The 23,379-nt window shown below is 44.1% G+C and overlaps 2 protein-coding genes across 3 annotated transcripts in view; one reads left to right on the plus strand and one right to left on the minus strand.

The window, feature by feature from the left end:
* Window positions 1-5,613, plus strand: part of wnt3 (wingless-type MMTV integration site family, member 3) — a 20,454-nt gene extending 14,841 nt beyond the window's left edge. Inside the window, exons 3-4 of the mRNA XM_054767307.1 lie at window positions 541-806; window positions 2,146-5,613. Of these exons, the coding sequence (XP_054623282.1) occupies window positions 541-806; window positions 2,146-2,625 (746 nt within the window). The 3' untranslated portion in view covers window positions 2,626-5,613. The remainder of the gene's footprint in view (window positions 1-540; window positions 807-2,145) is intronic.
* Window positions 5,348-23,379, minus strand: part of LOC129176846 (vesicle-fusing ATPase-like) — a 27,871-nt gene continuing 9,839 nt past the window's right edge. The window contains exons 9-22 of one of the 2 annotated variants that reach the window (XM_054767304.1): window positions 22,488-22,687; window positions 20,289-20,454; window positions 20,146-20,220; window positions 19,876-20,063; window positions 14,854-14,949; window positions 14,617-14,773; window positions 14,406-14,539; window positions 12,884-12,950; window positions 12,044-12,123; window positions 11,177-11,311; window positions 10,962-11,075; window positions 7,928-7,983; window positions 5,863-5,929; window positions 5,349-5,761 (exon numbers count right to left, since the gene is read on the minus strand). In XM_054767304.1, the coding sequence (XP_054623279.1) occupies window positions 5,899-5,929; window positions 7,928-7,983; window positions 10,962-11,075; window positions 11,177-11,311; window positions 12,044-12,123; window positions 12,884-12,950; window positions 14,406-14,539; window positions 14,617-14,773; window positions 14,854-14,949; window positions 19,876-20,063; window positions 20,146-20,220; window positions 20,289-20,454; window positions 22,488-22,687 (1,499 nt within the window). In that variant the 3' untranslated portion in view covers window positions 5,349-5,761; window positions 5,863-5,898. Of the gene's footprint in view, window positions 5,762-5,862; window positions 5,930-7,927; window positions 7,984-10,961; window positions 11,076-11,176; window positions 11,312-12,043; window positions 12,124-12,883; window positions 12,951-14,405; window positions 14,540-14,616; window positions 14,774-14,853; window positions 14,950-19,875; window positions 20,064-20,145; window positions 20,221-20,288; window positions 20,455-22,487; window positions 22,688-23,379 lie in introns of both variants that reach the window. The other variant, XM_054767305.1, reaches the window with a different exon arrangement.

The raw sequence follows: 23,379 nt of genomic DNA on the forward strand, positions 1-23,379 counted from the left end.
GCAAGAGAGGAACGGGCCGACGTGCTGCTAGGTTTCACCTGAAGGCCTTGGGCACTCAACAGGGAGGGGGGGGGGGATGACAACATTCCTGAAACACTATCCAGATGCAAAGCAGCACACCTCAGGGATGACAGGAGGTCATGAGATCCCACTGAGCGCTAGGCCCCCCGTGACACCGCCACAAAGGACTGATGTCACTGCTGGGACCGGCCTTTTCCCAGGAGTCCTCACGCATCCAGCAGCAAACAGTGTTTAGGGTCGTTTATCATGGAGGAAAGGGGCAGGCCACCAGGTGTTAGACTCAAGACTAACTCGTTAGAACTCTGCGAAACTGGTCACAAGTTTGAATGTAACTTCACTTTAGAGGAGGCCGGACATGTGGGAACAACATGTGTGAGCGCCCTCTTTGTCACATTAAGAGGAGGACTTTGAATAGCAGCATCAGGATGTTGGCACTTCGCTCTTGACCATGTTTAACACGATTGACACACTCTCTTTCCCTCCCCCGCCTGTTTGCCGCTTGGCCCCCGTCTCCCTCAGCAACCAGAGAGTCGGCGTTTGTCCACGCCATCGCTTCAGCCGGCGTCGCCTTCGCCGTCACGCGCTCCTGCGCCGAGGGGACGTCCACCATGTGCGGCTGTGACTCCCACCACAAGGGACCCCCGGGGGAGGGATGGAAATGGGGCGGCTGCAGCGAGGACGCCGAATTCGGCGTGCTGGTGTCCAGGGAGTTTGCCGACGCCCGGGAGAACCGACCGGACGCCCGCTCGGCCATGAACCGGCACAACAACGAAGCGGGACGCACGGTAAACCCAAGAGTGTTTTTCCAAATATGTCATACAAGTCGACCCAAGTACAAGTATCGTCAAACACCCCCTAATCAATGAATCAGTCAGTCAGAGGTTGGACTGGAGTCCTTAGTTATTTCCTGAACTCTTTCCCTTCATCTTACCCCTTTCCCTTAAAACTGAGGGCCAAGACGAGGGGGTGAAAGAGAATTTGGACGACACTCGATATCCGTTGCATCATCACCCCGCGCCGCTTGCTGGCCGTGACGTAAAAGCAGATGTAACAAAAGTTTTCCTACCCCTTGGATTCAAGTGTGGTCTGGGACCACACTTGGTTTCAAGGGCGAGAGAGCCCTTAGCCCTTCCCCTTCGTCTTACCCCTTTCCCTTAAGGAAGGGGTGAAAGAGAATTTGGATGACACTCCATTCTCGTTAGGTCATCACCCCTCGCCACTTGCTGGTGGTGACATCACCAGATGCGACAAAAGTTTTCCTACCCCTTGGTTTCAAGTGGTGTCCCAGACCACACTTGGTTTCCAGGGCGAGACAGCCCTTAGCCCTTCCCCTTGCCTTAAGGGCAATTCGGACAGCACTTGATTGGCGTGAAGGCGCAAAACCAAGTGTCAAGGAGGTAAGACTAGGTGGAGGAGGTAGTATTCGGATTCATCTTCACGAAAGGAAGGCCCTTTTCTGTTCCCAGTGCACAAAGCAAGGTCCAAGGTGGCTCAGCACTCGCCTTTCATGTTTGCAAAGAGACTAATTAACGAGTCATTCATGTCAAGTGTTCCCTTTGAGGTGAAACACAAACACACACCCTGGCTTTGCACATCACACACAGCAAAATTCCCTGACTGTCAAATGAGTTGCATGACTCAAGGGGAAAGGAGTTAACATATCCCGGCGGGATCCCAGCCTGCAGGGTCGTCTCCTGGCCACCTGGACGCTCACGCTGCCTTTGTTTGGGCCCGGGGGGCACCGCAAGCACCCTGTATGATGTCACCTGTCCATCCACCGATATGCTGGTGGGGTGCCACCTGCCTTGTGCCTGAGCACGGGGATTTCGGGGGGGCTAAATATAGATGTTGAATGAAAGCGAGACAAAGGTGGAACTCGCCTGGGGGGGGGGCGGCCCACCGATGATGTGAGCCAAAGAGAATTAGCAGCTGTACTTTGCAGCTGCGCCTAGAATTCTCCTTTTCTGGGTTTCATCAGCAGATTCTTCTTTGAGTGAATCCGCTGATGAAACTTTTGTCTGTGGTGTCAAGTATGCATCACCCGCAGGCTTTGGAATGTTTTTATCTGGGATCCCATCTCCCCCCCAGGGAAGAATCACTGACGTTTTCCCTGTTGTCTCTCAGACTATCCTGGACCACATGCACCTGCGCTGCAAATGTCACGGCCTGTCCGGCAGCTGCGAGGTGAAGACCTGCTGGTGGGCCCAGCCCGACTTCCGCATGCTGGGCGACTACCTGAAAGACAAGTATGACAGCGCCTCCGAGATGGTGGTGGAGAAGCACAGGGAGTCTCGCGGCTGGGTGGAGACCCTGCGAGTCAAGTACGCCTTCTTCAAGCACCCCACCGAGCGAGACCTGGTCTACTACGAGGGCTCGCCCAACTTCTGCGAGCCCAACCAAGAGACGGGCTCCTTCGGGACGCGGGACCGCGCCTGCAACGTGTCGTCGCACGGCATCGAGGGCTGCGACCTGCTGTGCTGCGGCCGCGGACACAACACCCGGACTGAGAAGCGCAAGGAGAAGTGTCACTGCATCTTCCACTGGTGCTGCTACGTCAGCTGTCAGGAGTGCGTACGCGTCTACGACGTGCACACGTGCAAGTGAGGGGGGAGGGGCGCTCGGACACGCCGGACTACGAGGGCCGCCCCGATCCCTCACACGGCGTCCCCTCGAAGCGCACACTTCCCCTCCCACTCTCATCCATCTGACCTGGCCTGCTCCCACCTGGTGGATGCTTCACCCCTGGCCCACCACTCACACCCCCGCAGCACTGACCCTCCCCTAGCTTCCCCTCCCCCATGTCTTTATTTATTTCCCCCCTCTGCCAACCAGATGTACAGTTTCACTTTCATGCAGTCAAACCTCCACGCAAAGACTATTTGTTTTGCTTGAAATGCATCTAACGTCCACTTTCCCAGCCAGCCAGGCTGGGTTTGGGGGTTCTTTTCAAACTAAACCAACCTCTAAAGGTGACTTGAGTGGGCGGGTGTCTAACTACTGAATGGGACTGAGAGCAGCAGTGGGTCGCTGTCGGTCTTCAAACTACTGAGCTGATGAGACGCTAGCGCAGCAACGCCACGGCCCCGCATTGCTGACATATCCCCACTGGGCCAGGACTGCACAGGTATGCAGGAGGCGGCATGTGTGCGAACAGGCAAGCTCATTCCGCGCGCTAACAACGGCACATTTCAGCCAAACCTCGCTACACTTCACTCTGGGAAGAATTGGAACAGGATTGATTTTTTTCCTCCCCCCTCCCCTCATCTAACTGCTTGCTCGCTGCCACGCTAGCGTAGCGGTGCTGTGACACGAGCAACCACAGGGTCTGACTCAAGTCAAGCTTCAGCATGCTTGGAGCTTAGAAAATATACTTAGGAACACGCATCAGGTCCAAATCACAGGGTTTACTTTCTAAAGGAGGAACTCCACTTCCTCAAAGGACATCGTAACACAGGGGTGTCCAAAGTGCGGCCCGGGGGCAGTTTGTGGCACACAGCTGTTTTTTATTCTAACAATAACATTTTACAAGGAAAATTAAACCCTGAAAAAATCTGCAGTAATTTTCCAACAATAAAGACAAAAGTTGTAACCTCCAAGAAAACCCCCCCGATTTTACGAGAATAATGTTGTAATATTATGAGTTAAAAATAATGCCATTTTAGTAGCATAAAGTTGAAATGTTAAAGATAAAAGATGTTTTGTTTTGTTTTTTTAAGTCGTAACCGTATGAAAAACAAACACAAAATTTGTAAGGTTGTCATTTTTTGAAAATTATGTTTTGGAAAAAGTTACAAAATGACAAGAATAAAGTCAAAATATTACGAGAATAAAGTCATAATTATGAAAAGAAAATTTACAAGAAGATTGTTGAAAAGAAAGACAACGGCAGAAATGGGGGAAAAACAGTTGTAATTTTACGAGAATAAAGTAAAAATATTAAGACAAAAAAGTTGTATTCTAACAAGAAAAAAGTCTCAGTTTTACGAGAATATTGTCGGAATATTATGAGGAAAAATAATGTTGAAATATGAATTTAAAAAAAGTTGTTTTTTTTTTAAGTTATAATATTATGAGAAACAACATTTTTTGAAAATTAGGTTGCATAAAAACACTATAGTATTATGGGAATAAAGTACCAAATTATGGTAATATAGTGATACTGACGAGAAGAACATTTACAAGAAGAAAGCAGTTTCAAAAAAAAAAAAAACAGGAGAAACTGAATAAAAACTAGCTGTAATTTTATGAGAATAAAGCCCAAATATGATGAGAAAAAAATCATAATCTAATGAGAACAACATAAGGTGAAGAAAAATCATGTCATTTTAGTAGCATAAAGTTGAAATATCAAAGAAAAAAACATGATTATATAGGAAAAACAAAGAAAACAACAAATACAGGACAGAAAATCAGTTGGCAGAAAAAAGTTATAATGTTACAAGAATAAAGTCAAAATATTATGGGTCATAAGTCGTAATTACGAGAACATTTACAAGAAGAAAGTTGAAATAGTTGGAAAAAAACAGCTGTCATTTTACGAGAATAAAGTCCAAATATTAAGAGAATAACATTCATATTCAAACGAGGGAAAACAAGTCGCAAATTTAAAAAAACTCGGAATATTATGAGAAAAAAAAATGCCATTTTAGTAGTGTAGTGTTGAAATATGAAAGAAAAAAGACATGTTAACAAAACAAGAAAGTTGAAATTTTTGTAAAATTAGATTGGGACTAAAAAATTATGACATTATGGGAATAAAATCCAAAGGTTAAGGGAATAAAATCATAAAATTACAAGAAGAAAATTGGCAAAGATTATTTAAGGAGAAAGTTCACTAACAGCAAAAATGGGGGAAAAAAAGAGCAAAGAGTGAAGTTGACATTAATAATAGACTTTTCCAGCGATATGACAAAGCTGAGATGACCTTCTTATGTATCTTTACAAAATATCTAAGTTGCACGCTTTGGACACCCCTGCTTTAAGGTTAAGATGACCATTTTTGAGTTGCTCTGCTGCAGAGTGAAACGTGTATGAAATTAGCTAGTCGGCTAATGTTACGTGTGTCGCTAAACTGTACAGGAAGTGACCGGCCTGAAAACTAACTCATCACGTTTTCTCGAGCGGCCGATGCGGCGAAGCTCGTCTGGAGCTAAAGAACATTTCGCCTAACCTTTGCGCCGATACGCGCAGCCCTCCTTGATGCACTATCGCCCCCACCAGGATCAAAGCGGTATTACAGCCCCGACGACGCGCATCGACGATAGCGTGATAGGGTCTTCCTGTTCCTGCCCCCCCCCCCTTCCCGCCCGCTACATCCAAAGTGTTGTACAAATGTTGGAAAGCGAATAATGCCCTTTTGATTTTATAATCGTAAATGTTATGTTTTTATAAATATTATTTATTATACAATGTATATATCTGTATGACTGAACTAAGATTATATATTTGAACAACAAAGCTGCCTTTTGGTGTTTTTGGGAGTCCAAACAAAGCGCACACACACAGCATCACATCAGCGTGTGGGGCCGTCTTTCATTTATTCACCAAAAGCTAAAGAACATGTTAAGACATTGAGGTCCGTGGAATGATGCAAAGGTATGTGTGCAAACACACACATCAAATATGATATACACAACTCTTCATTGATGTTAGCTTTCACACGCTGCAGCCGCGGAGGAGGAGGAGGAGGAGGAGAACCTTGATGTTTGCTGGACGCCGGGGGACGGAGGCCGCGCTTCATCTGAATGTCAACACGGAGAGAAAGTTCATTTTCTTTCAAAGATCACCAGACAAACACTTGAATTTGGAACGCCACTTGGGACACCGCAGCTGCCATCTTACCCCGGGTCCAGAGGCCTCGTGTGGCGCCGCCCCCCTCTAAACTGGCACAAACCTGTCGGCGGCGAGTCTGTTTGCGGGAGGGCAAAGCGGTGTCAACGAGCGTATCGGCGGTCGCACGGGGTACGACGCTCAAACGTCAAAATGTTTAAGGTGGCTCTGAGGTTCAGGGGCCAGGATGGCCGAGCACGGGCAAGAAGGCGGCATGGAAGCCTGGGAGTCCAGGATGCTCAGTCACCAAGGTGAATATTAGAGCCGCCATTTACAAAGATGACCTCATCAGGCGGCAGCAGCTCTCCTTGACTGGTCAGTAGCTTGCACTCATCACAATCATCTAGCGTGCGCCACTCCTCCAGCCTCAATTTGGTCAACAGCCAAAATTTACTATCATAAAGGAAAATAATCATTTAAAAAAAAGGATTTCTATATATATAATTTTTAATATATACAAAATATATACCATTCTCTAGCTATATTAATCCTTTTTTAAATCATTTTTTTTTACAATACTATATATGGCTTTTGTAAAAAAAAACTTTGTATGTTTAATAAACTATATAAAAACATTTTTAAATGATTTCAGTTGAGGTATTATACATAATGGATATACAGTGGTGTGAAAAAGTGTTTTCTTTTTGTGCATGTTTGTCACACTTAAATGTCACAGATCATCAAACAAATGTAAATATTAGCCAATGACAACACAACTCAACACTTTATGCAGTTTTTAAATAAAACTTTTTATTATTAAGGGAGAAAAACAATCCAAACCTGCATGGCCCTGTGTGATAAAGTGATTGCCCCTCCCATTAAAACATAACTTAACTAAGATGAATTGAGATCTATCAGTGTGGAAAAGGTATTAAATAATTTCTAAAACTTTGAGACTCCAGTCAAACACAGTGAGAGCCATTATCCACAAAACATGGAACAGTGGTGAACCTTCCCAGGAGTGGCTGGCCAACCAAAATGACCCCAAGAGCGCAGCCACGACACATCCAAGAGGTCACAAAAGACCCCACAACAACATCCAAAGAACTGCAGGCCTCACTTGCCTCAGATAAGGTCAGAGTTCATGACTCCACCATAAGAAAGACACTGGACAAAAATGGCCTACATGGCAGAGTTCCAAGACCAAAACCACTGCTGAACAAGAAGAACATTAAGGCTCGTCTCAATTTTACCAAAAAATATCTTGATGTTGGGAAAATACTCCAAAGTTGAACTTTTTGGTGTGTGTCCCATTACATCTGGCATTTCAGAAAAAGAACATCATAGCAACAGTAAAATATGGTGGTGGTAGTGTGATGGTCTTCAGGACCTGGAAGACTTGCTGTGATGAATGGAAGCATGAATTGTGCTGAAGGAGAATGTTGGTGACCTCAAGCTGAAAGCAACTTGGGTTCTGCAGCAGGACAATGATCCAAAACACACCAGCAAGTCCACCTCTGAATGGATGAAGACTTTGGAGTGGTCTAGTCCAAGTCCTGACCTGAATCCTATTGAGATGCTGTGGCATGACCTTAAAAAGGAAAAGCCTCCAATGTGGCTGAATGACAACAATTCTGCTAAATTCCTCCCCAGCGCTGGAAGAGACTCATTGCAAGTTATCACAAACGCTTGATTGCAGTTGTTGCTGCTAAGGGGGGGCCAACCACTTATTAGCTTTAGGGGGAAATTGCATTTCACACAAGACCATGTAGCTTTGGATTCTTTTTCTCCCTTAATAATAAAAAGTTTCATTTAAAAACTGCATTTTGTGTTGAGTTGTGTTGTCATTGACTAATATTTACATTTATTTGATGATCTGAAACATTTAAGTATAACAAACATGCAAAAAAAATAAGAAATCAGGAAGGGGCAAACCCTTTTTCACACCACTGTACAGAATGTTGCCTATCGAGGCCCCCTGCTGTGGCCCTTCCATCCACAGCATGTGTTGCCGCGGCGACGTATTGAGACGTCTACCTTAATGACGAGCTTTTCACAAAGGCACCACTCTCGCTCTGCGCGTCGGGCCCCTGAACTGTGACTAGGTGGCGCTACAAGAGCAAAGAGAAGAACTTACGCTCCTTCGTCTCGCAGCAGACTCATGAACTTGTTGACCCTGTAGTTGGCGTCCATCTAGCAACAACACACACACAAAAAAAAGCACAAAATAAAAACAGTCGTTACTTGGACTGACAAGAGGGGCGTGTCCCGACGCGGTCTTTCCACGGGGTGTGGTTGGGGGGGAGCATCAGTCCGGAAGGTGCACGGGACGGGATAAAAATGCAGGTTCCTGCTTCTTCAGGCGCACGGTGAGCAAGCGTGCATACCACAGCAGTTACGCAACATCCAGCAGGCCGTACACGTCCACATACCACACGCCGCCGTACAACGCTACGCAACATCCTGGTGCTTGTTAACGCCTTCCTAGTAGTAAATCACTGCAGCACACGTGTGTGTGTGTGGGGGGAGGAGGTGTGGGATGTGGGTGTAGGAAAACCAAAATTGAACATTCCGACTGGAATGGTCAAAAATGCACCAAAAGACGACTTGCAGGCCAAACCGCCGGCCCCCGCAGGCCGCGTGACAAACACCTCCGAGTCGTCTTTGCATAAATTAAAGTCACATGTTCGCTCAACCTGTCACCCGCCCCCTCACCCCCCCCTCGCCAGGCTGGAGGACGCCTGATACTTATTGACTTTTGGGAAGCGAGCACATGTGTGTCCCCTCGTGACTGGAAGTTGGACGGCGAGCGTCGTCAAGTATGAGCGTACAGGATGCGGCAACCGCACGCTTGCTCATTGGACGTGACGCACGGCGGCTGCTCGCGTGCCGCGGCGAGGGGACGCTCTGGCGACCAGATGCGGCAGGACGAGCCGGAGAGCGTCTGGAAAACACTGTGGCCACGCCCACTCGCCAGCACAGAAATATACTACTAATCATATACCATTCCAATACCACTCTAGTGTACCACTTGCAGTGCCCGCACACGCCTGCCTGCAAAGTGTGGCACACGGGCCATTTTCAGCCCGCAGCTCCTATTTTATTGGCCCTCAGCAGACTGAAAAATCAACTTTGATATTTTGTAAAGCAACACAAGTAGATATGCTGACAAGTTATATGTCTTTCATCTCAGCTTTGGTGGAAAAAAGCCTGTTAGTATTTTTTTTCCATTTTTGCTGTTTTTTGGAGGGTTTTTTTGGACAAATATTTTTCTTTCTTTGTAAATAATCTTTGTCAATTTTCTTGTGGCAATATTATGACTTTTTACCCAACCTAGTTTTGTTTTGCGACTTCAAAAAATATCATCATTTTTCTTTAATATTTCAACTCGGCGCTATTGAAATGTAATCATTTTACCTCGTAATATTACCAGTTTATTCTGGTAAAACTGCAGCTATTTCTTTTTCTCATTTTCTTAATATTTTGACTTTATTCTCATTTTATTTCTGCTGTTTTTTTTTAATTTTACAACTATTTTCTTGTAAATTTTCTTCACATAATATTATGACTTTGTTTCCATAATATTGTAACATTTTTCGCAACCTAATTTTCCAAAAATTACAACTTTGTTCTTTTCTTTCTTGCAATATTACCACTTTAAGAAGAATAACTTTCTAAACATTCTTTCATAGTTCAGAACTTTATCCCAATCTAATTTTCCAAAATTTTATTCTTGCAAAATTTCATTCTTCGTTTTGTTTCTCATAAAATTATGACTAAGGAAAGTATTTTTTTTCCTTATATCTAATACAGGGGTGTCCACAGTGCGGCCTGGGCAGTAATTTTACAAGAATAAAAACAAAAAATTAAAAGAAAGAAGTTGTACTCTAATGAGAAAAAAAGTCATATTTTTACAAGAATGACGTTGTAATATAATGAGGACAAATAATGTCATTTTAGAGCATAAAGTTGAAATATGAAAGAAAGTTATTCTTTTCAAAGTCATAATATTACGAGACACAAAATAACAAATACAGTTGTAATTTTTGGAAATGTACGTTGCGGAAAAACTTATATTATGGAATATTATGGAAACAAAGTGCTAATATTGTGAGAAGAAATTTTACAAGAAAAATGTTGAAATTGTTGTAAAAAACAAAAAAAACAGACGTAATTTAATTAGAATAAAGTCAAAATATTAAGTAAACAAAAGTCATTTTCTAATGAGAAAAATAGTTGCAATTTTACCAGAATAAAGTGGTAACATTATTAGGAAAAAATAATTTCATTTCAGTAGCACAGAGCTGAAATATTATAGAAAAGGGATGACTTTTTTAAAGCCATAATATTATGAAAAATGTGCAAAACAAAGTTGTCATTTTTAGAAAATTAGGTTGCAAAAAAAAGGCATAATATTGTGACAAGAGAATTTAAGAAAATTATTCAAAAAGAAAGTTGAAATATTTAAAACAGCAGCAAAAATGGGGAAAAAAAGAGTAAGGTTGATATTTGTAGTAGGCTTTTTCAGCGATACGACAAAGCTGAGATGAAATATGTATAACTTGTTAGCATATCTACATGTGTTGCTCTACAAAATATCAAAGTGGCAAAGTTGCATCCTTTCATTTTTCACTATGTGGCCCTTGCTGGAAAAACTTTTGAACACCTCTGGTCAAAATGATGTCTTATTTTCTCTTATTATGTCTGCTATATTGGGTAATAGAAGTGTAAAGGTAACTACAGGGGTGTTATTTCATGTTTCAAGGGGCTCTAATAATGTAAAAACCCTATTTAGAAGGCCGTATACAGGTTTTCTGTCTTATATGTCTTATTTTCTCTTATGTCTACTATATTGGGTAATAGGTGTGTAAAGGTGACTACAGGGGTGTTATTTCATGTCTAGAGAGCTCTAAAAATGGTAAAAACCCTATTTAGAAAGTCATAAACGGGTTATGTATGGTCTTAACTATGAAAATTGTCTGTTTATTCTCTACTACTTGACTTACCACGGTCGGGTCTGGAGCCAATTAGCCGACATAAACAACAAATGACTGTATTAAGTATCACCAATAATGTAATGAAGCAGCTGATGAGAAGAATCGTTCGTCTTTGGGTTTCTGGACGAAAGGGCTCCAGCTAAAAGGGGGAATAACATCTCTGTCCTCGCTTACCTGGGACGCCATTTCAATGAGCATGATTAACTTTTTGATGCCGATCCACAGGTGCTGGCCCTTGACGGCGTCAGCAATGATGGCCCTTTCCTTCTCCTGGAAACTTTCCAGCAGCTGAGAGGAGCACACAAGAACATCTCCTCAACTGTGAAGAATGTATTTATTTAATCGTGCGTGTGTGTGTGTGTGTGTGTGTGCATGTGTGTGTGTGTTACCTCCAGGGCCTCCACCAGCTGCTCGCCCCTGGAGATGTTGGGAATGTGGATGGTGGTGCTGAAAGCGTTCAACATCTCCATCTCCTTCAGGACGTCTTTGCAACTGCTGGTGCCGATGATCAGCAGCTTACGACCCTGAAAGACCACCACAATGTACGACACCGTATATCGTGTGTCGCTATGTCAACGTGCTACGCATAAAACAACTCCGGGCGGAGATGCTATGATGTGCTGTGATGTGACGAGAGGAGTGGAGACAAACATGAGCCAAGAAGAAAGAAAATAATTGTAGCCGAGCTAAGCCGGCGAGCTGGAGGAGGACCAGGAGAAGGAGCGGCAGGAGAGTGGCGAGCAGACGGGGGGATTATGGCCGCCGGCTGCCCCCCCATGGCGTGGGGGGTTGCGATGCTGCATGCAGATGAGGTGCCACACAGGCGGCGGCGCTGCCAGGTCCCGTCTCTCTCACAGAGCCCATTCTCCTCCGTGTCGCCCCCGGTCTCCCCCTGGCCCCCCCGGCACCCCGCTGGGCCCAACGCTTTACAAGGCCGGAGGAGCGCGGCGGGCCAGGCATTCAGGAGCCGGCCCCACGCCACTTCTCATGCACATGCGGCCGTATAGCGCGCCGCGCTCGCTTTCACAAACCCACCAACAAGCCAGCAGCAAAGAAAGCATGAGAAACCGGGCCTGAGCGGCGCCATTCACCCGCAGCACAACAAACGCTAACAAGCATCCCCCTCGCACTGTGCCCATCTCATGCCACTTGCAGCCAAACCCCGCCGCCTCCTCCTCTTCCTCTTCTTCCTCCTCCATGTCGTCTGCTGCCCTCTGTCTGCCAGGCAAGAAGTGGCGCCTTGAGAGCAGGCTTACCTTTGGTGGAGGTTTCTTCAGCAGAACCAGCAGCGCCTGCAGCACCAGGTTGGAGAACCGCGGGCCGATCGGGACGTAGTCTGGACAACATCAGGAGAACATGCATGGCAGTTACTACAGCTACTTGTTCGAACGTTGGCAAACACATCGAGTCTTTTGAACGGCTCTTTTCAGTGAACAATGTAAACCGATTCCCAGTTGCGCATAAGAACGGCTCCTTCTTACACGGTGTTCCCAAGTATAATGCACATTTTTCTCTGATTTCGCTCAATAGTCAATATGAATTAACTCCCAACGATTTTGTGGTTAGCATACAATATGTTGTTAATGGTTTTTTTATCGCAAAGCATCCTCGTCAGCAGCTTGCTAATACATTGAAACAGGAAGAGGAAGTCAGCTCCCTCACCCACCCGTCTCTGATGTCATCAGCGGTTGACCCTGCCGTTCTTTGCTAGCTAACACAGTTATGACACAAAATATCTTTTCATAGTGTTCCATAAAACAGTTCTGCATAAAACCATCCTAAATGCGTACAAAAAAGTACATTTACACTTACTTTACCTTCACTGACGATGCAATGATGTGTTGACTAAGACACGACGCAGCAGCCAGATCAACACGGGCGCCACCTTCCGGTTTTGCTATGAGTTATTTCTTGAATTCAATACCGTTTCTCAATCTTCTTTGTCAAAATGCTGCCACTTTCAACTTTCTGAAAGTGCAGGAGCTTGAGGTGAGAAACACTACTCAATTCAAGAAATAACTCATGGCAAAACAGGAAGGTGTTGATCTCGCTGCCACATCGTGTCTTTGATGAACAAGTCCAGCGGTGGAACTTACCCAGCAAACGTTCTATGTCATCCACCACCACGCAGCTCAGCTGAGACTTGTAGGCGTCCTCAAAGACCTGAAAAAAACAATCCCAATCATTAACCCTTTAAGCGCCAACGTCGCCAAATTGCAACAATTTATAAATTTACAGACAGACCTACCTCGTGTAGTTACTATTTTACAGCAACATTTGTGGGCGTGTTTTGACGCAAAGTTTAGGAGTTTCAAGAGTTTGAACCCCGTGTGCTGGGGTGGCAGGAGGGGCCGTCCCAGAGGAAATTTTGAAATTTTGTAGAAGGGTGCTCTTCTACAGCTCAGAAGATCCACTTGAGATTCTCATCTCAGCCTCATTTTAGTTTCTATTTTGTCTAAAAATGTTTCCCCATACGTGTTTCCTAAAATGCACGAAGAGAAATAGGTGAGACGTATGCTGCGTGGTGGTCAGAACACCGCTGATGGTGAGGGGGGGTGTATAAAACCGCGAACCCCCGGCAGAAAATTCACTACCAATAGCAGTGGAGGCGGCAGTGGTGTTCAAGATCCTGCTGTCAGTGATGATGCTGATGGCTGGGTTTGCTTGAGAGATGAGGAAGAGTATCACAAGTGGATCAGTATACAGGATACTGATGAGTTTTTTTCACTTGCAGTATGCCTTTATCTGGAACAATAATATCAAAGCTGAATATTTTCTTTGAAAAAACTTTGATGGGTTTAAGGTTTAAAGGTGCAAGCAGTGTTGAACGGGCCCTCGGACCCCCAAGCAACTCAGGCTTCACATAAGTGGCGCTCAGACGAATCCAGCAATTGACCTACGTATATCTTCAAGGTGTTGTCTTCCTCATATCTACCAATTATGATGAAGAGCTGACCTTGGGAAACTGAGTTATTAATGTTTACAATTTTGTCTGACTGATCATCAGTCAGTTTGTTGCCAAGCCCCACCCACATCTTACGCAACAGCCTCAAATCCTTGGCAATATAACTTCACTCGTCCGTCTAGTATCTCTGATTTTCATTTGGGCTCATTTCGGAAAAGTGCCTGGGACTAGTTTGTTGACATACAACCCCTCGTTTTCGCCCAAAATTGCCGCCGTATACCAAAACGGCCGACTTCCTGTTTGTTTTCTAACATGGGTTCTTGAGACTTTTTTTGTGCGTCCTGTCACAGTCGGCGTACCCGCCAGGTTTGGTGATGTTCTGTGAAACTGGAGTTTTGGTTGTTGGTGTTCAGGACCACTGTAATACCACACTTTTCGCTAGGTCGGACACGCCTGCAAATGTTGGCGAGTTTTCATGACCGTTAAGACCCTCACAAACGTCTGTCATTTTTCACGAGCTGTCTGTGACCCACCCGGAATGTCAACGATACTCAACCCTTCGTCTGAGGTCACAGTGGGACCAACATCCTCCCAGCATGCCTTTAGGGCGTTTAAAGGACCTTCCCCATCCAGTGTTCCCACAAAGCTGGAAACACACCACTGTCAAAATGTCTTCATTGATTGACTATGAGGTGTGTGTGTTACGGAATGACCTTTTTAATGGCTTGACATTTGGCGATCTCAGAGTGTCCGATCATCTTGTCGGGCGAGCATATCTTGATGAAGGGGAACTGCGACTCTTCTGCAATCTTGGCCGCCAAAGCCGTCTTCCCGCTGTTGGGTGGGCCTGCAGAGAGGAACGTCCCTCACAGGTTGCACAGTCTGTGTGTGTGTGTGTGTGTGTGTGTGTGTGTGTGTGTGTACCCTCCAGCAGCACAGACACCAGCGGTGTGTATTCGCTGTTCTTGGTCTGCTGCACCAGCAGCTTCCCGTCGTCCAGGACGGCCAACACCGGGTCGCCCCAGCAGATAATCCCGTTCATGGTGAAGCTGGCGTAGTCCTCCTGGTTGGTGCCAAACGCCTGCAGAGGACCAGTTGTGCTTTTTTAGACCTAATTTCAATCCTGACCGCACGTGGAAATAAAAGGGTTTAAAAACGTACAGGTTTGACGTCGTTGTCCAGCGCCGCCATGAAGTCCAGTCTGCTGACCTGCAGCGTCTCCGCCGTCTCAATGTTGACCTCCACCGTGCTGCTCGCCTGACACACACACACGCACACACACACACACACACACAAAGGAGATGAACATTTCCATCATACAACTCCTCAGAGCGCAAAGGTCAGACAGAGAAGAGCCCGGTGAAGAAGGGGACGACTTGTCCGTCATACGTCAACGCCTGCTAATATCTGCTGCACTCTGTGTGTGTGTGTGTGTGCGTGCATGTGCGTGTACTTAAGTGTTTCATCAGCTGTGTAGACTTGAAGATGATAATAACGTGCAATGTACACACACCTGGTGGCCTGACGCAACGCCATCAGAAGCGCCCGTTTCACGCTCAGGAGACATCATGAATGGGGGTCAGTGGGGGGATGGGGTGGCAGGGATGTCCAATAATGTCAGCTGACTGATATTATAAGCATAATAATGAGATAACAAATTGTATCGGTATCGTTAATGATATCGGTGCACGAGTGGGACCTCATCAAAAGGGATGGATGGCGGCGTTTGAATGGCTCAGATCGGGCATGCAAGCAATGTTGCTCCGTTGGTTTTTATTTCGCTCCGCTTTTCGCTTTCCTTTTCTTTCACATGCTGCCATCAGAAGAGTCCGCCACACGCTTGGGAGACATCACGATAAGAGAGAATTAAAAAGTGGTTTGTTTCAAAAATATATTACCTCATTCATTCCCAGCCATTTTTCAACAAGACAACCCCTTCAGTAGCGCCCATTTTAGATGATTTGGACTGATCTTTCAAGGCACAAAGAATATTGTGTTCTATGGTTATATAACCATGGAACCTACCAAAAGAAAGATTAGACTTCCGTCTTTCATCAGAAAAAAAAAAGTTTGTTCCTACCTTGTTCCGTTCTTAAGCAATCAGCAGTAGAACGTAGGTAAGTTTCAGGAAAATATCAGTTCCCAACAAAAACGTGGCGAAAACCAGCTCTTTGTGAAAAGATACAATTCAAGCATAACAATACAAAAAAGGGGTGTTTTACATCAAAATATCAACTTATTTGCAAATATAACACCATGAACTATTTACAATTTTCACATTTGGAATTAAACTGTGTGTGTTCATACGCGCATGTGTTAAATTTTCCCACAACGCGTAACCTTCTGCACGCTACACTCCTCCATGCTCTCTCACTTCCTCCTTGCTGCCGAGTGTGTATTTACTTGCAAAAGAGCCATGCCGAGCTCTTACCAAATGCACTTCCGCCACCTTGGGGCCGTTTTATTGGCTTATAACTGCTCTAACGGTGACATCTTTTAGCGTGCACTTGCGCCATCACCTCTTTATGCCTCTCACACAAAAACATGCAAAAGACATCTTTGGGATTGGGCGTATGGGTTCATAAAAACATACCTTATCTTTGGTACAGAATGAGTTCATTAATAAATCATTCCTCTGTTATGGTTGTGTATGGCTTTTTATTAGTGGAAAAACAATCCCATACTATAATCCAATATTTAAGCAAATTTTATGCCTTTTTTGCCTTAAATGAAACATTTTCAAGCAAAAAATTGAGGTATGCTGGAGCCGATCCCAGCTGACTTGAGGTGAAAGGCGGGGTACACCCTGGACTGTTTGCCAGCCAATCGCAAGGCACATATAGACAAACAACCATTCACAATCACATTCATACCTATGGACAATTTAGAGTGGCTAATTAACCTAACATGCGTGTTTTTGGGAATGTGGGAGGAAACGCACACATGCACGGGGAGAACATGCAAACTCCACAGGGATGACCAAGCGGAGATTCAAACCCAGGTCTCCCCGATCTCCCGAATGTGTGGCCAAAATGCTCGGCCACCGTGCGGATTGTTATGAAGAGTCAGCTGTCATTTCAGACTATTTAAAAAAAATCTCTGCAGTTGAAATGAAATAAACCATCCATATCACATTTAGTAGTAACATTAACTGTAGTTGTGTTGTTTTTTTGGAAATATATATTTGTCCAATGGAACCTCCTTGCAGGCAAATCTAAGACCAGAGAGTCTCGCCAGTCCATCATCAGCCCGGACTGGAACTTTGAGAAAATCGGCATCGGAGGCCTTGACAAGGAGTTTTCCGACATCTTCCGCCGAGCCTTCGCCTCTCGAGTCTTCCCTCCAGACATCGTGGAACAGATGGGTGAGTTCCTGCCTGTCTTTACTGCGCTACGTCAACTCTAGTCACGAGATTTTATGATGAACGTTTGTTTTCCACACACATGACTTTCTGCAGACAAATGCGCTTAGACGTTATAGCGCCACCTACTGCCGTGGCATGCACTTTCTGTTGGCGTGGCGTGATGTAGGAAATGTAGGAAAAACGTAATCCCTCCCCTCGCCACTTTGCGCTTGGGATTTCACGGCTAAATTGTGCTGTTTCGTGGTTGAATGCAGGCAAAAATATGCATCTTTAACCAAATCTGACATATTTGTTTTGCCTAAATGAAGCATTTTCAAGTATAAAAATGAAGTTAAACACAAATATAAGGCATTCAGAAGACGCATTCAAAGACGTTGTGATGATATGTAGTGCTCTACACTGGTTACTAGGTGGCAGTCATGTTGTTGTCATGAGTCAATAGCCACAGGAAGTACTGTACAGAACAGGAAGTTAAAAAATGAACAACAACAAGGAGCTCTCCCAATGCTAACATGGGAGAGTCTATATTATGTCTTATTTATGTCTTATTTTCTCTTATTATGTCTACTATATTGGGTAATAGGAGTGTAGACTATAGGGCTGTTTATTCATGTCTAGAGGGCTCTAATAATGTTCAGCCGTATTTCTAAGGCTCTAAACAGGTTTTCCATGTCTTATATGTCTTATTTTCTCTTATTATGTCTACTATATTGGGTAATAGGAGTGTAAAGGTGACTATAAGGGTGTTATTTCATGTCTAGAGAGCTCTAATAATGTTAAAAACTGTATTTAGAAGGTTTTCTATGTCTTATTTTCTCTTATTATGTCTACTATATTGGGTAATAAGACTGTAAAGGTGACTATAGAGGTGTTATTTCATGTCTAGAGGGCTCTAGTAATGTTAAAACTCTTATTTAGAAGGTCGTAAAACTGTTTTGTATGTCTTATTTTCTCTTAATTTCTACTATATTGGGTAATAGGAGTGTAAAGTTGACTATCGGGGTGTTATTTCATGTCTAGAGGGCTCTAATAAGGTTAAAAACCGTATTTAGAAGGTCGTAAACAGGTTTTCTATGGTGTAACGAAAAAATATTCCATTTATAAGTAAGGATTCCTACTGGGCGGAACATTACAGTCAGGTCAGGAACCAATTAACTGCCATAATGAGGGATTACTGTAGCGCTCTTCTTTTTTAGTACAGTACTAATTATTTATGGAGAGTGCATATGTAACCACAAAACGGTTAATACGGATCAAAAAATGATACATCAAATAACATCGGTATTGGTTTTTCAGCCAACATTGATATCGGCACAAAAGTGAAACCTCACAGAACGGCGGCATCCATATGTACGCGGTCTGGAATTATCTCACTTTGGGCTGTGGAATGTAAATATGCAATATGCAAAATGCAATGCCTGTAAAGCTCTGGTTTTGCGAGGGGGCGGTGTGTTCTAGTCTAGTATCACGCCTCAGGAAGAATCACATGCGCAGCAAGCGTACCTGCAGCAAAATAATAAGAATATGCACAAACAGTGTTTACAGTGATGTGAAAAGTGTTTGCCCCTTACTGATTTCTTATTTTTTTGCATGTTTGTCAAACTTAAATGTTTCAGATCATCAAATAAATGTAAATATTAGTCAATGACAACACAACTGAACACAAAATGCAGTTTTTAAATGGAACTTTTTGTTATGAAGGGAGAAAAAGAATCCAAAGCTACATGTCCCTGTGTGAAAAAGTGATTGCCCCCTAAAGCTAATAAGTGGTTGGCCCCCCTTAGCAGCAACAACTGCAATCAAGTGTTTGTGATAACTTGCAATGAGTCTCTTACAGCGCTGGGGAGGAATTTAGCAGAATTGTTGTCATTCAGCCACATTGGAGGCTTTTCCTTTTTAAGGTCATGCCACAGCATCTCAATAGGATTCAGGTCAGGACTTGGACTAGACCACTCCAAAGTGTTCATCCATTCAGAGGTGGACTTGCTGGTGTGTTTTGGATCATTGTCCTGCTGCAGAACCCAAGTTGCTTTCAGCTTGAGGTCACCAACATTCTCCTTCAGCACAATTCATGCTTCCATTTATCACAGCAAGTCTTCCAGGTCCTGAAGACCATCACACTACCACCACCATATTATACTGTTGCTGTGAGGTTCTTTTTGTGAACTGCGGCGTTACTTTTACACCAGATGTAATGGGACACACACCTTCCAAAAAAAATTCAACTTTTGTCTCGTCAGACCACAGAGTATTTTCCAAAAGGTCTTGGGGATCATCAAGAGGTTTTCTGACAAAATTGAGACGAGCCTTAATGTTCTTCTTGTTCAGCAGTGGTTTTGGTCTTGGATGTTGTTGTGGGGTCTTTTGTGACCTCTTGGATAAGTCCTCACTGCGCTCTTGGGGTCATTTTGGTTGGCTAGCCACCCCTGGGAAGGTTCACCACTGTTCCACGTTTTCTCTGTTGGTGGATAACGGCTCTCACTGTGGTTCTCTGGCGTCCCAAAAAAAGGGGGCAATCACTTTTTCACACAGGGCCATTTTCTCCCTTAATAATAAAAAGCTTCATTTAAAAACTGCATTCTGTGTTCAGTTGTGTTGTCATTGACTAATATTTACATTTGTTTGATGATCTGAAACATTTAAGTGTGAAAAACATGCAAAAAAATGATGAAAGTGAAATGCGTGTAATAGAAGCATCATTGCAGGAGCTGTGACGATATCGGTATGTAAGGTATCGGTAGGAAAGCCAACATGGTGCGTATATGCCGTACTGCACCAAACACACACACAAAGTGTACTTCATGAAGTGTCCCCCTGACCTTGATGTGTCTGTTCATGGCGGTGGACTGGGCCGCCCTGACCAGACCCTCCAGTTCGGCTCCGCTGTAGTTTTTGGTCTCGCCAGCAAGCTCCTTGATGTCCACGTCACTGGCCAGTAGCTTGTACTGACGCATCTTTGCCGTGTGGATGTGCAGGATCTGAATGCGGCCCTTCTCGTCCGGCAGGCCTGTCACATGGGAAGCGGTGGTTGAAAGTGTGAGGAGTCATCACGGCCACTAGGGGGAGCTGCTGGATGCGTGCACTCCTACCAATCTCCATCTTGACTTCCAGCCTTCCGGGTCGCAGCAGGGCCTCGTCAATGAGGTCTGACCTGTTGGTCATACCTAAGGGGAGGGGCCACAGAGCATCTTTAGATTAAGAAGGGGCGGGGCTTTACAGTATACGTTGGTACCTATGACCAGGATGTTGTTGAGCTGCTCCACGCCGTCCATCTTGGACAGCAGCTGGTTGACCACGGTGTCGTGCACGCCCGTGCTGCCCGTCATGCTGCCTCGCTGCTTACAGATGGCGTCGATCTCGTCGAATATGATGATGTGAAGGCCGCTGTTGGCACCCAGCTGTGCATCACACCACATGCAACATGGAGCCAAACGACACTTGCATCATAAATCAGAGAAAGCTGATGAATGGACAACAGACTGGGGGGAGGGTGGGGGGTGGGAGGGGGTTCCCCTCCATCCACACACCTGCCAGTCACAGCATTTAAAGCAGGTGTGTGTGTGTGTGAGGGCAGGTCCAGCATTAGGTCAGCCCCTCATTAGGTGGTGAAGATTGAGGTTCAATGAGAGCGTCCCACTGTCCAAACTGACCACCAATGCTACCCTCTCTCTCACACACACACACACACACACACACACACACACACACACACACACACACACACACACACACACACGCGCGCGCACACACCATATCACAGCGTGAAGAGTTATTATCATCTTGCTGCACTTAAAGGGCAGATCTGTCCACTCCTGCAGAAATTACTTCTTTCTGTTTCGCCACGCCACCCACTGCCCCCCTACCCCACCACTCCCGTCACTGCAGGCTCTAGTCATGGTCTTCTTCCACAGCAAACTCCTCCAAGCAGGCCTTTACGGAGCTGGCACTGTGCACCGGGAACAGAAAAGGGTCTTCTTCCCTAGGGATGCCCGACACTGGCAGGAAAATGACACGTCGGGATCGCTTTTTCCTGCCGATAGCGATATATCAGCGCGAGAACGATGCCGTGTGCCACACAGCTCGCTAGCTCAGGATGTCCTCGGTCGGGAATTCAACCCAATCCGAACACTGAATGTCTATGTGTTATGTAGACAGATGGATGGATATTTGATTTGATTTTTTATTCTAGTTTTCATTCATTTTTCTTTTGTATTTATTTAATTATTATTTTAGGCAAATTCTGGTTTACTAAAAATTATTAAATTATAAATCATATAATAAAATAGTGAATGTTTTCATTAATGAAAAATAACGATGAAATAAAAATTTTAGAAAATAATGAGAAAGAAAAAAAATGTTTTTATTTACATTATTATTTATTCATATTTTATTTTTCTGAAATTATGTATTACATTATAAATAATAAATAATATCATAATAAACGCCTGAAGTCAGCTGGGATAGGGTCCAGCATGCCCCCGCGACCCTAATGAGGAGAAGCGGCATAGAAAATGGATGGATGGATGTAATAATAATAAAAAATAATATAATATATTTAATTAATTAGATACATATATAGATGCTTAAAATAAAATTTAAAAATTGAGAAACTAATAAAAATTTAAGAAATGTTTATTATTTTAGACATACTTCTTTTTCTGAAAATGATCATACTTTAAATGTAATAATAAAATATTAAATACATAATATACTTAAATATAATAATAATAATAAATTTTAAAAAATGAGAAAATAATAAAAATTTAAGAAATGTTTATTTAGATTATTATTTTAAGCATATTTATTTTTCTGAAAATTATTGTATTTTAAATAAATGTAATAATAAAATATTAAATAAATAATATATTTAAAATATAATTATAATAATAATAATAATAATAAATGAAAAATTGAGAAAATAAGAAAATGGGAAAAAAATTGAAAAATTGCAAAAAGAAATGGAAAATTATTATTTTTTTTTATTTAAGAAAGTAATTTCAAAAAATAATTGCTGTCTTTTTAAGTCTTACCAGACAAAGACATAATCAGTGTATTCAATATTAGCTATATCTGCTCATCCAATGTTTACAAAAATCAGTCGGAACATTGCTAACTGCCAGCAGAACCATTTGCAATGTCCTGAAGAAGGAAGAAACCACTAGGTAACGGACTCTAAAACGCTTTTTTCGTCTCCTTTTTTTCCCCCACATGAGAATCGAAAAGAGAATTGCTAAAGAACTGAATCATGAAGCAAATCCAAAATACAAATGTAAGAAATGTTATCACTTTGCATCCCTCAATTGTAGAAGCAAAAGTTAGTTTTGAAGGACGCAAGAAAGCCGATACGGAGCATCTCCTGTCTTCCCCAAAATGGCTTTTTATTTGTTCTTTTAAATGAAGGTTCGGGGCCAAGAAGAAAAGGACGGCTCACCCTCTTCTGTTCGTCCTCGGCGTCGGCAAAGAGTTTGCGGATGTTGGCCTCCGACTCGCCCACGTACTTGTTGAGGATCTCAGGCCCGTTGACGATCTTGGGCTCGCGGGCGTTGAGCATCTTGCCGATCTGCCGCGCCATCAGCGTTTTACCGCAGCCGGGGGGGCCATAGAGCAGGATGCCCTTGACGTGCTTGCAGCCTACACGCACACACAATCATAGAGCATCATATTTAACAAGTACATGTGCTTACATTGAAAGCTTATGAACCAGCGTGTTATGCAAGCTTATCCATCTGTCAAACGTTGCCCTTGGGCTTGAACCCAGCAGAAGGTTGCCGATGGTTCAGTGTTGCACTCGGGCCGAAGCAGCGTGGCGGCGCTCAGCGACCCGTATCGCAGAGACGATCCGGAGCGAGTGGAAAAAGTTTGGTTCAGTTGCCGTGACGTGTGGCTTTCAGCGGGGCTGTTTGCACCTGCGTGATGACATTTGGGCCGCACTAATTGAGCAACCCCCCCCAACCCCTTTGATAAACATCTGAGCTGCCATTTGGGGCTGCTGAGGGAGGAGCGGCCAGGTGGGAAGTCATGTTTGGGTCCAGCCAGAGACACCAGCAAAGCTTCTGTGACGTCTGCGAGAGTTGAACTCCAATTACAGCTTTACCTTCAGCCCCACGCGCTATCAGGGCCTGTCATCAGCTGGACACAACAAAAGGCCGACTAAATGTCACCAGCGTGTGTGTGTGTGTGTGTGTGTGTGTGTGTGAAGTGAAACAAAGTGTGTATTCTACAGCGTCTCCCCAGAACAGGTCCTCACAGGCCTGCTGGGAAGCGAGGCCCATGAGTCACCAGGACAAGAAGACGACGTGACACATGTCAAACATATGTCACCA

Source organism: Dunckerocampus dactyliophorus, chromosome 2 (assembly GCF_027744805.1).
Source record: "Dunckerocampus dactyliophorus isolate RoL2022-P2 chromosome 2, RoL_Ddac_1.1, whole genome shotgun sequence".
NCBI classification, from domain to species: Eukaryota; Metazoa; Chordata; class Actinopteri; order Syngnathiformes; family Syngnathidae; genus Dunckerocampus; species Dunckerocampus dactyliophorus.